The following is a 16419-nucleotide window of genomic DNA, read 5'->3' as shown; positions in this document are numbered from 1 at the left end:
TCAAATTTTTAGGTCATCCTATACACATGAGCAAAAGATTCTTTGTGTTTTTGCAAATAATTTTTGTGAACTGTGTATTCACATTTTTTACCAGATGCTTACCCCTCTTGTATTTAAAAACATAACTATTATCTTGGTTGTTTGAATTTTTCTTGTATATTGTCAGGAGTAAAAATGAATAGCAATAGGGAAAAACAAAGCTTTTGAATTGAATTCCAGATTGAAATTCCAAAATCACATGGGAGCCCGATATAAGTTTTAATCCATTCCCATATGAAAACAGATGATTATTTGGAAATTAGAATTTGGAGAAACTCGTTTAATTGACGGAGAGAGGATTTGAGTGTTAAGAATTGGCTAAAAAAAGATTCCCAATTGTCCAGCTTTACATGAACAAATTATGTTGTTGATTTTACAAGATTTTTCCTTAAAGTTTAAAATACCAGTAATTTTTGCAGGACAATGTGTGCATTTATGTTTATTTGATATTTTACTTGTAATTAAACAAAATAAAATTAGAATTGTATTAATAAATCTAATTTTGTTTATTTTGATCTTTAAAGTCATACCTCATCATATATGTGAGTAAATACAGTAAACATAAAAATTAATATGTTATCTTTTTTATTGTAGTTAAATTATAAATAAATTATTAAATTGTATCTAATAAAATTATTCAAATTTTTTGATTTTAACATTTTTTAGAATCATTGACAATGTTCGTGGTGAAATTAATAAGCGACAATGGATTATATTTGATGGTGATGTTGATCCAGAATGGGTTGAAAATTTGAATAGTGTTCTTGATGACAATAAGCTACTTACATTACCAAATGGTGAACGTCTGAGTTTGCCTCCAAATGTAAATAATGATTATTGTTGTTAACTTGATGATGATAACATTTTTTCTTTGAAAATTGATAGTTTATTTCAAAAAAATTATTTGTAATTAACATAAATATTATTAAGTCTGCAAATTACTTTGATTAAAATAAATGAAATTTTTAAATTTTTGTATAAATTTTTACAGGTTAGAATAATGTTTGAAGTACAAGACTTGAAATTTGCTACTCTTGCTACTGTGTCTCGTTGTGGTATGATTTGGTTCAGTGAAGATGTCTTATCAACTGAAATGATTTTTGAAAATTTTATGTCCAGATTACGTAGCATTCCATTAGAAGAAGCAGAAGAAGAACTAACTTATAAAAAGAAAAAGGAAGGAGAATCCTTGAAAGAAGACATCTTGTCTCCTACTTTGCAGGTAAATGTTACTAATACTTCTAATTAACTGAATATGATGCAATCAATCAACTTTACTATAAAATAGGTTAAGATAGTAATCTGTTGACATGTAAATAATATAAATTAAATTAAAATATTTATCTAAGAATATAAATTTAATTATTTATATAACTATACTAAATCCTAATGTTAAATATATTTTTCTGATATGATGTTCATTTGCACTAATACTTTATTAATTACATTATTTATTTATTAAGTGTTGTCACACAGTAGTTTTTCAGTCTTCTTCAAAATTCTTATCTCTATAGTAGCAATTAATAAGATTGATTCTATGAGGTAGCTGAAACATTATTTCTTACTTAAAAATTACAGACATGAAAAAACTTTTTGAAAAATCATATGCATGCAACTTTTGTATTATACAAGAGTTATGTATCAGAGTATTTTGAACAATTTAAATTTATGTATAATGAAAATAATTAGCAAAATAATGTGATAAGAGGCTATAAGTGAAATTTTTATGATCTAACCTATTGGAAAATAACCAAAAAAGTGTGCACAAAAATTAAAACAAAATATATTCACTTCTAATAAATATTCCTATTGATTTGCTGACAATCTTCAGCAAATGAATAGGTGGAAATGAGCAATTATATTAAATTTTTCCTTAAATATGGTTACCATGTGTAAATTTGCATGACTTTTTTTTAATATGCATAAATTAAGAAGTTACAATATTTGTGATCAGATGATACATAAATGATTTATTAATATTACATAATTCAAAAGAGAGTCAGTTCTTTTGGAATAATAATAGAGATTTAAACAGATTTGATTTCTAATTCAATGGGAGAAAGCTTTTGGGATTGCCCCATTTTCAATATATATATATATATATATAAGTTAATAAGTAAGACTTCAAAATCAAAGAATCATTCTTTTTTATTTTTGTAAACTATGAAGATTGTGTTCATCTCAAAATTTATAAGGTTTTAAATTGGTGAAAAAATAAGCTGGGTTTTCATCTTTCTAAGATGTTTATTAATTAATAAAATGATATTGAAGTAGAATTGTTTAATCAATAAGTGTTTATTATTTACATTTCTTGATATAATCTATGTAAGATTATAGATTAAGATTACATAATCTTTCATTTGATTTTTGACAGTTATTCTGTAATTATATCAACAGTATGTAGTGGTGTGATAATACTATTTAGGGATGCACAACTTAAACGTTGTCTTGGGATTATTTTTAAATGGGCTGCAGTATTATAGCTAAAATATACTCATATTGACACTAAATAAATATTTTATGCAAATCTAACAAAATGAAACTACATCATAGGATTCATTTTATTTGAAATGTTTGTCTAATGGTTTTGAATAATTTTTGTAAAGGAAAAGATTCAAAAAATACTACTGTAGTTAATATAATTTCAAATATGTACTTTTAATTTTGTTTTATAGATCTACATTCTTATATATATATATATATATATTTTGTATTTTAATTTTGTATCAGATTTTAAGTTGAAAATATTATTTTCATTTAATGCTTAAGTAATTCTTAATTTTTTATGAAGTGAATAATTTCATTACTATTGCTATTTAAAAATTTGTAAAGCTAAGCTATTTTTTAAATTGTTTTGGTAGGTGCAAAGAGATGTTGCCTCAATCTTGGCTCCTTACTTTACATCTGATGGTTTGGTAGTAAGAGCATTAGACTTTGCTGCAAAACAGGATCATGTGATGGACTTCACAAGATTAAGAGCCTTAGGCTCCTTATTCTCCATGCTTAACCAGTCATGCCGTAATGTTCTCAACTATAACCATAATCATATTGATTTCCCAATGCAGGTAAATAAGTTAAATATTCTTATAATAAAACCATAGAAATTTTAGATAGATGTAAAGTGAATCTAATATAATTTTATTATCTTGATCACATTCATAAGATACTTAACTTATTGATATTAAGATAACTTACTGATATTTAAGATTAAGGGAAAAAATTACAGAATCCATGATTTAAATTCAGTTGCCTTTTATGACAAAAAAAAATATTTTTGAATTGGCTGAAAATTTTTATTTTTATTTAATTTAATGCTGTGAGATAATTTTGTTATTTTATGCATAAAAAGTTCTGTTTTGTCTCAACCATATAGAAAAATACTAAAAATCAAAATTTTTGTAAAAATATATTTTTTTCACATATTAATCAAGATTGTTGTCTTCTGCTGCAATAATCTTAATATTATTATATGGCAAGATTACAGATTAAATCCGAAGTGACTAAATTTTTTTGTTTTTAATATTTAATCATTACTAATCATAAAATATAAATTTTTTAAAAATCCATATGAAATGGCAAACTGGAATACACAAACTTTTATGGCAAGAATCTTTGGTTTTAGCTTATTCAACCACTGCAATAATTATTCCAATGTTTAAGAAAGCCTGTACACAAATAGGAATCTCTTCTTTTTTGTGCTCTATTTAACCAAAACACACATTGTTGCATTTGAATGCTAAATTTATCACCATCTTTTTATTCTGTAATGTAAATGCGAAATTTGCTTTTAGAATAAAGAAAAAAGACTGATTGCCACAAAATGCAATGTTTTGTTTTACTTGTCTTTCACTCAAAAAAATCAGAAATGTTTTCAACCATTTTTTGGTTATCTTTAGCGGAAAGAATTCAATAAATAGAATAGAACTACTTTTTACATTTAATGTTTTTACATTGAACAAAAAAAAAAAAACAGAATTTTTAAAATATTTAAATGTATAAAAATAGTTTAAAAATTCTGGTTTTTAAAAAAATATTTTTAAAAATTTGGAAAGAAGAAACTTCTATATTGATTTCAGTTTGTCTTCTAGTAAGCAAAGGACTAACTTGTTTCATGTCATATTTGTTTTCTTTTCCTATTGTAATTTTTTATAATTTTGAAGCTGTATCAGGTTGCTTTAAATTATTGGTGTTAAGTACCATAATTTTAACAAGATAGATGATCTGTTACGTATCTGTTAAGGTTGTCTAGTTTATTTCTGTGCACTGTCCTATTCATAGATATGGTTTTATCGTATTGTAACTTTTACTCTTTATTCTCTAAGACAGGACTGGTGTTATATTTGTAATATGGTGTTGGATTATGAATGAGTCTGTTTACAAGCAAAGTTATGTTTGTAAGTTGATTGTGACAATGAAAATTTTTTAGCAGATGGGAGCATACTGAGATAATATGTTAAATTGTTCCAAGTACTTGCTAGCATTTTTTGTAAAAGTCATTATATATGTATAAATATATACATATAGGATCTGATTGAACAGAAAGTTCTTGCACTTTTGGATGCATTTTATTTAGCCAAAAAAAATTTTATGTATAGAATTGACTTCAATCATCAATGTAATCACTGTTGTTGTTGACCACTTCCTGCCAACGCTTATTCAAGGAATGGATGCCATCTTGATAAAACTCTGGTGGCTGTGACTCAAAGTAGTCAGGATGGCCTCCACGTCGGTTTCATTATTGAACTCCTTGCCAGCCAGGTGACAGTCGAACATGGCAAATAGGTGGTAATCAAAAGATGCAATGTCAGGGCTATACAGCAGGTGGGGCAAGACCTCCCAGTTCAGGTCCAGTAGCTTCTGGCAAGTCTGCCTAGCCGTATGTGGCATGCATTGTCTGCATGACAATGCATGCCACATACGGCAGGATGGTATTCTGGTGTTCCGGGTTGGTCTCCACCAGTTTCTGCTGCAGATGTTGATTGTTTGCAGTAGAAACTTATGTTGATGGTTGTATTTTGCGGCAGCAACTCGAACATGATGATTACTTTAGAGTCCCAGAAGACAGAGATCATTATCTTCTTGGGTTAGGGATCTCCGCTTTTGAAGGGTTCATACCAATCGTATGCAGTTCTTCTGGCGACACTGTCCAGACCTAACGCAGCATTGATGTCAGTGATAGAATTGGTTGCTTTTTTGTTGGAGTGATAGTCATAAATGAGGAGCAGGTGAACTTGCTCTTTGGTTAGTGGATGTTAGTTGGTCATGGTAGAGTAGAGTGAGAGAACTGGATTTGGTATTTTCTCATAGCACACACCCCGACCTGTTCATATACTACCATGGAACATTCTAGAATGTTCCAGAAAAAGTTATTCTAGAAAGTTCCAAAATGTATTTACTATGGTTCTTGGTCTAACAATCTGATTTTTTTGTTGGCAGTTGAAAAGGTTTTTCTTTTTTAGAAAACAGTTCTTCTTCCTAAACTATATGTTTTATACCACTTTGTCAACAAAAGAATAGTTAAAATCATAATTATTGACCACATAGAGCAGCAGTCGGCAACCTTTCTGACCTCACAGACACTAAACTCACAATTTTGAATCCTGCGTACTACTATCATGAATTTTTTTATACAATACAAAATCTGTAGAATAATGATCATAAAAGTTCAATTTTACTATATTAATATGAAATTTGCGTGTTTAATTATAACAAATTAATGCAAGCCTAAAGTTTGTTTCTGCTTCTTTGAAACAAGTTTATGAATTCTTAGTGCTTTTCCACAAAGGACGACAATTGCACTCACAATATTGTTTATTGTTCATTATTTATTGATAGCAGTCGCTTCATATTTGGTTTTAGATTTGAATAAAAAACCCCCAATAAGTGAAAAAAGTAACTAAGCATTTTGCATTTCTTTCGTAATACTTCACATAACCTGTTGATCAATGTCCAAATTTCTCCACAGACCACCCAAATTTTCTCACCCCGGTTGCTGATCGTTGACATAGAGTTTTGTATCTAATCTTTTTCTTTTATTGATGACATTATCTTCTCATTTTTTTCTAGCTTTAACAGAAATTGTGTTAGTCCATTTGATATCAAAGCAGTTGATTAAAACTAGGTTTGCATAAGTATTGATAAATATAGTGGCATTATGGACACTAAGTTGGTTGAGTTACAGTTTGACACTTTTATTAGTTTTTTTATTTAATTTATAATTCCTGTTTCTATAGTTTCTAGATAGTTATACTTAATTTCCTTCTTTCATTATGTTTATTAATTTCATGCTTTTTTTTCTTTTCAATATAGAATATACTGTCTTTTGAGTAGAAGTAGAGTATTCTCACCTTTCTTTTTTGTCATGATATTAATACAAAATGTAAATTACAGAAATACTCTGTATAAATATACTTCTGTATATTAATATCTGTTGATAAAGTTTTGTTCTGATGATGATAGTTATTGTTTGAGATCATTCATATATAAAAGATACCTTTACATCATTAATAAATATAAATATATCTCTTGCTTAATGCAGCTTTGCTTAACACAGGATTTGATTAATGTGCAAAATTAATTGTGGCAGAAGTTTTAATTAACATGACTTTACCAGCTATTTTTATTTAACATAGATACTGTATTTGATTGATGTGATTTTGATATACATTGTAGCATTGAGGGATTAATTAATCATGTTAATTAAGAGATACCTGTATTTAAAATGGTTTTGTTTTCTCTGATTTGAAAGAAATAGTTCAGGTTATATGATGATGGATTATGTGCAGACAACCAAAGATTTCTGAAATTATCAAGGGAATCCATTATTTCAATGTAAATTTTCTTATCATATAGTATAACATAGAACTGTAACATATCTCTGAATGAGATTATTATCAATATTTTTTTTTTTTTTTTTTTTACATTTTGAATTTTAAATGAATTTTACATATCTGAATTATTACATAAAGCTAGCTAAAGAGTATGTAGCAAAGATTTTTGATAGTTAATGTAAGGAAAGATTGAGGATAATAGAATTAGTGATGGCTTGCTTCTTACGACCTCCAATGTTCCTTTTCTTCTGTTAGGATGTTACCATCAATAAAAACATTCATACGAATTTTTATTGGTTACAAATGCATTATCATGCACCTAACAGGAATCAGGACAGAGATTAGATTAAATTTATTTAATTGAAAGGGTTAGTTCAAATTAGAAATTGTATTTTTGAAAATTGAACATGAAAAAGCATTTTATCTGTTAAACACTATGTTTAATGAAGTTTGTCTACCAAAGTGTTTTCATTGCTGATTATAATCAGATTCTGTTTTTAACAAAAATAAATACCTTCTATAACCGATAACTGGCGTGAAATATTTATAAACTGGCCAACGTTTTCGCTGCCTCTCCTGGGCTCTTCCTCAGGCCAATTTTTGCTTAAACTGGATTCTATAATTGAATGCTTTGAAAAAATGCAATTCGATTATAGAATCCAGCTTCAGCAAAAATTGGCCTGAGGTAGAGCCCAGGAGGGGCAGCAAAAACACTTGCCAGTTTATAAATATTTCATTCTATTTACTAAAATTCTATTTACAGCAAGATCAACTTGAACGGTACATTCCTCGTTGTCTTGTATATGCTCTTCTTTGGTCATTTGCTGGAGATGGGAAATTAAAAATCAGATCGGATATGGGAGATTTTATTAGAGGCATTACTACTATACCTCTTCCACCTAGTTCTTCTATGCCTATTATTGATTATGAGGTAAGTTTATCTAAAAACATGCTATATAAATAAATAACATTTGTTTGTTAAAATAACTATAGTAGAATCTGCTTATATTGTTATCAATCATTTAATGTTATCAGAATTAGCAAGTTGTAAAACATAAAAGTTTTGGAACTTGCTAATTCTGATTTAATTCTGAAATGAAGTTGAGTATAAAATACATTTATACCCAACTTAATTTATGTCAATCAATTTGAGTACAGTCACTGTTGATTTTAAGTAAGACAACATTTTTAAGTTGTCTTTTTGTACTGTCAGCATCAACATACGGCTAGTTAAGACTAATAGTAACAGTATTTGAACATTATCGGTTATGCTATTAGTTTTAACCAGGGCTTTAAATGTCCATTTTTTAATTGCTATTTACTCACAATATAATTACAATATAATTTAAATTGCTGGGATTTGTTACTTCAGTTGTATGTAGGGATTGCAATTGCTGGCTCCTTTATCCAGCAATCCAGCTGGATCCAGCGCATTCTTCGGCCTGCTGGATCCAGCGCTACGGATCTGCAAATACTCAATTAACTTTCTAAATAATGGCGCAAAAGTCTACGTTGTTGGGGTTGCTGCTTTGCTACGTGCACTATCGCTCGGCGGCGAAAGTGACATTGCTGTTCAGTGTGGGACGTTCTACACCTTCTCTCTATACCGCACCGCCCGCCCTTTTACCTCTGCTGATCTAATTGCTAGTTGACTTTCCGCTCTCGTTAAATAAAGTGTCTTCGCACTAAATAAAATAAGTAACTCCTCTCCTAGTCCTGGTGCATAATTCTAATTTACGGTCGGTTGTGATGTCAATGAATCACGTGACTGAACGATTTATGATTATTTGATGACCCTGAAATCTTTCTGGCATGCTAGGGTCTCCATATAAACAAGAAAGAAAGAAAGAAAAAAACCAACTAGTGTAGAGGCAGAAAGGGCCTTCTCTGCAGCGGGATATATATGCAATTCATTAAGAAGTAGATTGGGAGACAACAACATCAATACCATTTGTTTCTTGAGATCCTACTTCCAGAAAAATCAAAAAAATAACAGAAGTGATTGATTTAATTTTATTTAATCCTTTAAAATACTTTATTCAAGACAAGACTAATATTTTATAACTTCTACTCTAATTCTACTAAGTATGAGTTTATAACTTTTATTCTATAAGTGGTTAGTGGGCTATGATAGGCAATTTTATTGTGAAAATTAGTGAGAAACTGAGACTACCTAGTTAGTTAAATAGTTAATTAAATTAATGAGTATCAGTATCTTAAGATATATGATGATATGAATGTATGTGATTCATGATTGTGATAATAATAACTAACTACTAGACTACTACTAATTACTTACTCACTACTTTACAAACACTAATAATTAAATTACTTATAAATAACTACAGACTGACATGTAGAGCCTATATAAGAAAACGGGTAAGACGGATAGCCACTTAGCCACTGATTATCCGTCCTTACATTATTATAATATATTAATATAAATTAATTAGTAATATTACCTTTGCTATTATTTAACTTAAAGATTACATTATAATTATAATCTAACTAAACATTTAAAGTTAATTATCTCTATCTCAAGTGTTAAACCGAACCAAAGTTAAGTTTACTACCTAAATGTGTAAGAAGTTTTACTGATTTATAGTGACCAGTCTAAATAATAAAAGTTTCTTAAGTATTTTTAAAAAAATGTTTTATTTCTTTAAAAATACCATAAATTGCTGGATAGATAGATAGATAACACTTTATTGCACCAATAATACATCCGTGCTGGATCCAGCTGAAATGATGTTGGTCCAGCAAAAATCCAGCTGGATTGAAAACACTGCTGGATTGCAATCCCTAGTTGTATGCCGGATGAATTACTACAAGAGTAATCCCAAAAGTAAGGTCTCCTTTTTGAAAAAAATACAAAGAAACGTTTATTTTCAATAATGTTCATATTATTTTAAAACTTTAACATTCATCTATTTTTCTACCTAATTGCCATTTCGGTCAATGCATTTTTGTATGCCCATGTCATACCAGCTGGCCGCCATGTCGTGTTAAATCGATTGAAATTCATCGCCAATTGACGGAAGTGTATGGCGAATCATGCATAGATATCAAAAACGTCCTCAAGTGGTGTAGGGAGTTTGCAGTTGATCGTACTGAAATTCACGACAAAGAAAGAAATGGGAAACTGTCAATTTCCGACAAGACAGTCGCAAAGGTTGAGCAAACTATGCGTGAAGATCGGCAAATCACTCTGGATGATCTCTGCATTTTGGTTCTTGGTGCACCAAAGCACCAGTCATAGGATTTTAACAGAGAAGTTGCAATATCAGAAGGTGTGTGCAAGATGGGTCTTTCAACATGGCATGACATGGGCATGGGTCTTGCTGGTATGACATGGGCATACAAAAATTGCCACAGCGCCTAAAAAAGTGCATCGACCGAAATGGCAATTAGGTAGAAAAATAGTTAAATGTTCAAGCTTTAAAATGATATGAACATTATTGAAAATAAACGTTTCTTTGTATTTTTAAAAAAATAGGAGACCTTACTTTTGGAATTACCCTCGTATTAAATAACTATAATACATTTTTAAGTTATTATTAAGCATTTTTAATTATTTTGATATCAGAATCAATAAAATCTGAATTTCTACAAACTGTAGTTTTATTATTTAGCTTACTTAACATTATTAGTCAGCATCATCACTATAAGAAAGTTTAAAAGTGATTACAATAGGCACTATTATAATTTGAAAATTTTAGAAATTGATACAAGATCTTTTCTAGGTCTCACTTGGAGGTGAATGGGTGCCTTGGCAAAATAAAGTCCCTCAAATAGAAGTTGAAACACACAAAGTAGCAGCTCCAGATATTGTTGTTCCCACATTGGATACAGTGAGACATGAATCCTTATTGTATACTTGGTTAGCTGAACATAAACCTCTTGTTCTCTGTGGACCACCAGGATCTGGAAAAACAATGACACTGTTTAGTGCTTTACGATCACTTCCAGATATGGAGGTATCTGTTATATACAATGTTTAAGATTTATTATTATTTTGAGTCAGATTATTGTAAAAATTTTGTTTTATGGTTATTTAAGTATTCAGATTATTTTGTATTAAAATAGGTAGTTGGCCTGAATTTCTCCAGTGCAACAACTCCTGAACTTCTGTTAAAAACTTTTGATCATTATTGTGAATATAGGAGAACTCCAAATGGTGTTGTTTTAGCTCCTATTCAATTGGGCAAATGGCTAGTACTTTTCTGTGATGAGATAAATTTACCAGATATGGATAAATACGGTATGTACTTATTCTTATAATACTTTTGAGAGAAAACTAAAATTCAAGTTACTTTAAACTAAATAAATTTTAGGAACCCAGAGAGTAATTTCATTCTTACGACAAATGGTGGAACATGGTGGCTTCTTTCGAACTAGTGACCAGGCCTGGGTAAGACTTGAAAGAATTCAGTTTGTTGGTGCTTGTAATCCTCCAACAGATCCTGGAAGAAAACCTCTATCACACAGGTAATTGCATGCATTTATATCTAAATTGTTGTTTTAATAAATATTCTTGCAGAACTTTGTTTCAATCAAGGCTTAGTAAAATTTGGCTCAAAGGAAGAATATTTTTATTGATTTGATAGTACATTTACTCCACAAATAAGATTTTATTTTAGTACAAATAGAATATTTAAAGTAAACATCACTTTAGTACATTTCATATCATTTTGTTACATCTAATAATTTTTACTTTTGCAATTATGCATTATTATAAGGGTCATCATTAATATTGCAATGTGTGTCAAAAATCTCAATTTTATTTTTGACTAATTGGCAGATATATTTGGTTACAATTCATTCAAGATCGTAATGGTACTCTAAACCTTTTTATTTGCACTAAACAAAAAGCTCCAACTTTTCAGCTTTTTATCTTGTCTCTCACTAGGATATTAGCAGTCTAGCTATGGTTGCAGTGTAAATGAGAGTGCTGGTCTAGAATTCTCTAGCTCTGTTTGTTTGAATAGATTTTTGTCTAGGTAGTTTATTCAGCATATGTTGAGTGAAGGCAAATATTACAAGTGAAACTGAGATGATACTAATGTTGTTAATTCAACGATATGAAATGTTTCTAAAATTGTGGAATGTTTTATTAAAAGAGTACCATGAGAGGAAAAAAGCTAGGATCTTAAAAAATAGAGGAATCTTAAACATTTCTGAAATAAAAATTACTCAAAAATGGCACAACTTAAAATGTAAAATAAATGTTGAATTAAGGAAGATAAAGGAAAAAAATGGTGACAATATAGACAATGTTTTATGGACTTTTTTTTTCTTCTTCTTTTTCAGTCATATCATTATGACATGTTCATATTAACTCTGCAATGTTCTAGACCAGTGTTTTCCAATATTTTTGGATTAGCGACACACTTTGAATCTAATAAAATTCCTGTGACACACCATAATTTTTTAAATAAAAATGTTCAACTGTAATTTATTTTAATTTTTAAAAATTTTGATAATGTGGAAGTTAAGGTTATAAAGACAAAAACTCCCAATTTTACAAATGTAGTTAAAAATTAAAAAGACTATTTGAATAAATGCATAAAAAGTTAGTATCATTCTTTAAACTGGTAAGCCAAAACTTTTATACTGTAGAGTTGGTATGCTGACATATGCATAGAACTTTGTGAGGGGGGTATGCCAATGCTGCAAATTTTGCAACAAACTGCATTTTAGTCAATACCTTCTTCTCCTTTTGGTTGGCAGGTGGTAAAAAGATAAATATTAAGGCAGATAAGGTGATAAATGAAATTTTAAAGAAGAGCATATTCAAAATTCTAAAAAGTATTTAATATTTCTATAACACACCTGAGTCACTCTCACAACACATGGGTTGGGAAACACTGTTCTAGACCAGTGATCCATGGACTGTAGGTCACGCAGTGACCCATACAATGATTTCAAGACACCCACATTAAATGCTCAGAGACAGTATTAGGTTTAGAGCAAATTCTGACATAGTGTAGATATGGTTAGAGACTGGTCTCACTGTAGCATGTGAAATCTAGTTAAAATGTTCTGTACAGTGTACACATAGCTTAAGAGTTCATTATTAACCTGTCCAGTGTTATTCTCAACTTATCTCGGGATCGTGACTTCTGACCTCGACCGGTTGATCCGAGATATCTCGTTTCAGCATCAGAACATTTTTGAAACTAGATGTTGCTAATCATTATAATTTTTATATTAAAACTGACTTTTGAAATATAATTTTTTTTGTTATTACATTTATTAATATATCTATTTTGTTTGTGAAAAATAATAAAATAATTTCAGATGATACAATAGCCACAATTATTCTTTTCAAAAAAGGTGTACTTTTCATTAGGCTTAACATCGACGAAAATTCAACATGGTGTCACGCAATGGAGAAAACTTTGAACATCGGATAGGTTAAATAGTCCTTCATTCTGGCATTTTGACTATAATTCAGTGTAGAAATTTCATTATACTGATAGTTTACTGTAGTTCAATATCAAATTTTAATTTTTTTTCAATACTTCTATATTACATTTTCTTACAGAAATATTGGGTTGTTTGGAAAGTAATTTCGTTTTTTTTGTTCCTAGAGGAATTAGTTCTATTTTTACCAGCCAATTTCATTTTAAACCACATTTTCATTATATATTTTGACAGCTGACATTTTAAGGCTTATTTGTAAAAAATTTTGTTTGATTCTGTATAATTGTTTTTTTTCGGTGTCCCATCAAATATGGAAAATCAAAAGCATATTTGGCATATTTTGCTTTTTTATTACCAAAAAATCAAAATGCTGTTCAAGCAAGACAAAAAGTTGTGGTAAATGTATGGAGATGATGTTGAGACAAAGACAGTGCCAAAACTGGTTCACAAAATTTCATTCTGGCAATTTCAATATTGAAGATGCACCATGTTCTGGATGGCCAGTTGAAGCCAATGAAAACAAAATAAAGGTACTGATTGAAGCAAACTGCCAAATAACAACACATGAAATTGCTAAGTGATTAAATTTGTTGAATTGAACCATTTATGATTACTTGAAACAAATTGGTTTCATTTCAAAGCTCAATATATGAGTTTCACATGTTCTTAAGGAGAGATGCTCTCTCCTTAAGAACATTGTGGGATTTTGGGATTTTAAGAAAAAAATTTTTTTTTTTTGAGTTTTTATTAGACAACTTAACAATTGATTCAAAAGTGTACTGCCATCAAGTAAACAAATTGAGTAATATCATCAAACAGAAAAGGCCAGAATTGATCAACAAAAAAGGTGTAGTGTTTTACCATGTTAATGCCAAATTTCACACAAGTTTGGTAACTCGTCAAAAACTGTTACAGTTTGGATGGGATGTACTACAACACCCACCATATTTGCCCAATCTGGAACCCTCAGATTATTACTTGTCTGGTCTTTACAAAAGTTTTTAAACAGTAAAACATTTTTACTTCAAATGAGGATGTCAAAAATCACTTGAATCAGTTTTTTGTAAGCAAAAATCAAAACTTTCATGAATGTGGAATCATGCTACTACCACAAAGATGGCAACAGGTTTTTTCCTCCATGAAAAAAAAAACAAAATTACAAAAAATAACCAAAAACCAAGGCAAACAGAGGTGAAACAAATTAAGTGCACGAAACGGTGGTTGGCCGACAACAAGTCAATATTCACACAAGCAGATAAAAGCAAACATTTAGTAATAATGGATAAGCAACATTATATCAATACACTGGAAAAATATATAAGAAATACAGAAGGCGAAAGGGTGGATCAAAATATAATTGATAGCCTAGACAGGAAGGTCAAAAAATTACAGAAATCACCAATCACCACAATACTTCCATTTCTCAAAGGAACAAGTATAACAGACCCAAGTATACCGAGACTCTTCGGATTTGCTAAAACGCATAAGGATAATAAGCAGATTAGACCAGTGGTTGAAAAGTACAAAGGACCAACTTATAAACTAGAAAAGAACCTACATAGATATCTGTCGGAGCATATAGAGAATAACCAATATGTCACAAAGAACCCATTGAACGTGGTTAAAGAGCTCCAAAACATATCTTTAGTAGAAGAAGAAATTGCCTCAGTTATGGATTTCGAAAATCTATATCCATCAATTAAACTGGATGCATGCTTTCAAGCTTTGATGGACACCCTTAGCACATTAGACCCACGGATAACAGCCTATCCTGAAGACATGAAACTACTGGCTGACCTAATATGTTACCATTCAGTTTTTGTTTTTGATGGCAAGATTTATAAGCAAAAGAAAGGTGTGCCCATGGGCAGCCCAATGTCTGGGCTACTTTGTGAATTGGTGGTACGTAAGTTGGAGCAAACTACTATTAGAGCATTTAAGGATGATATCATTTTGTATAAACGATACGTAGACGACATACTAATTGTATGGAAAAAAGACGGAAAAATACAACATTTTTTGAATGCAATGAATTCTAATAACCATGGCTTAACGCTAAAACTGGAACAGCTCAGCACAACAGAGGTGCAATTTTTGGATATCAGTGTTACATTTAAAGAAGGTTCCTTATCCACGAAAGTATATATCAAACCCACGCATGACCCACTATACATTCCCTCCGCATCAAACGATCTGCCCACTTACAAACTATCGGCATTTAGGGCCATTATTAGAAGAGCATTTGCCTATTGCTCCAACATTTATGACAGAATACAAGAGTTGAATAGAATCAGAACCATTGCAACAACCCTAGGATTTAAAAAGTCAATAGTCAAAAACCTAATAAAATCTTACATAACACCTAAAAAAAAGAAACCAAAAGGGAATTCAAACGGAGAAATAACTAAATTCACGTACAGAAAAGGATTGTCCACGATAATGAAGGAAATAGCCAACTGTAAGAATGCAAAGCTGATTTATAAACGGGCACCCACCATCTACAGTGCCCTCAGGAACGACAAGGATAGCACAAAAGCAGATGAATGCTCTGGGGTCTATAAAATGCCATACGAAAATGATCAATTAGACCTGAATAAAGAATACATAGGAGTCACTAACAGAAGCTTAAACAAAAGGCTAAAAGAATGTATGTATGACATTAGTAAAGGACACTGCACTACCAACTTATCAAGAATGGCACAAACAGAGGGATCAGTAATTAATTGGAATGAAGCCAAAGATATCAAACAAGTACGCTCACCATCGTTAGCATTAACCATGGAAAAATTTCAAATATACAGATCAGGGACAACAGGTATATGTTTGAACTATAACTGCATCGTCACAGTATCGTCATCGCACAGTAAAATCTAAACTTCTTTGTATGGATTCCGTATGTTTGAAAAAGTTGGAATGAAAGAACTTGCATGAATTAAAACTTTCTTATTGAACATAATTGTCAGTTTATCTTTTTTTTTATTTTGTTTGTCCTTAAATTTATGTATCCACTTTATAATAGGTATTTTTAAATTTAAATATATTCTGATATGAGTTTATGTATCTGAGAATGAATAAGCTTTATTAGGCAACTTCAAAAATGCAGTTTTTCGAACCAAAAAATACA

The 16419-nt window shown here is 30.1% G+C and overlaps 1 protein-coding gene across 2 annotated transcripts in view; it reads left to right on the top strand.

The window, feature by feature from the left end:
* Dhc64C (dynein heavy chain, cytoplasmic) overlaps positions 1 to 16419 on the top strand; it is a 152304-nt gene that overhangs the window by 82620 nt on the left and 53265 nt on the right. For both annotated transcript variants that reach the window (XM_067271466.1, XM_067271467.1), the window contains exons 42-48: positions 706 to 862; positions 1031 to 1261; positions 2901 to 3104; positions 7633 to 7800; positions 10613 to 10846; positions 10956 to 11130; positions 11204 to 11357. In XM_067271466.1, the coding sequence (XP_067127567.1) occupies positions 706 to 862; positions 1031 to 1261; positions 2901 to 3104; positions 7633 to 7800; positions 10613 to 10846; positions 10956 to 11130; positions 11204 to 11357 (1323 nt within the window). The remainder of the gene's footprint in view (positions 1 to 705; positions 863 to 1030; positions 1262 to 2900; positions 3105 to 7632; positions 7801 to 10612; positions 10847 to 10955; positions 11131 to 11203; positions 11358 to 16419) is intronic.

The sequence above is a fragment of the Centruroides vittatus genome, unplaced genomic scaffold (genome assembly GCF_030686945.1).
Source record: "Centruroides vittatus isolate TY-2023 unplaced genomic scaffold, ASM3068694v2 contig_4, whole genome shotgun sequence".
In the NCBI taxonomy this organism is placed as follows: Eukaryota; Metazoa; Arthropoda; class Arachnida; order Scorpiones; family Buthidae; genus Centruroides; species Centruroides vittatus.
This window is presented reverse-complemented; position numbering and strand designations above follow the sequence as displayed.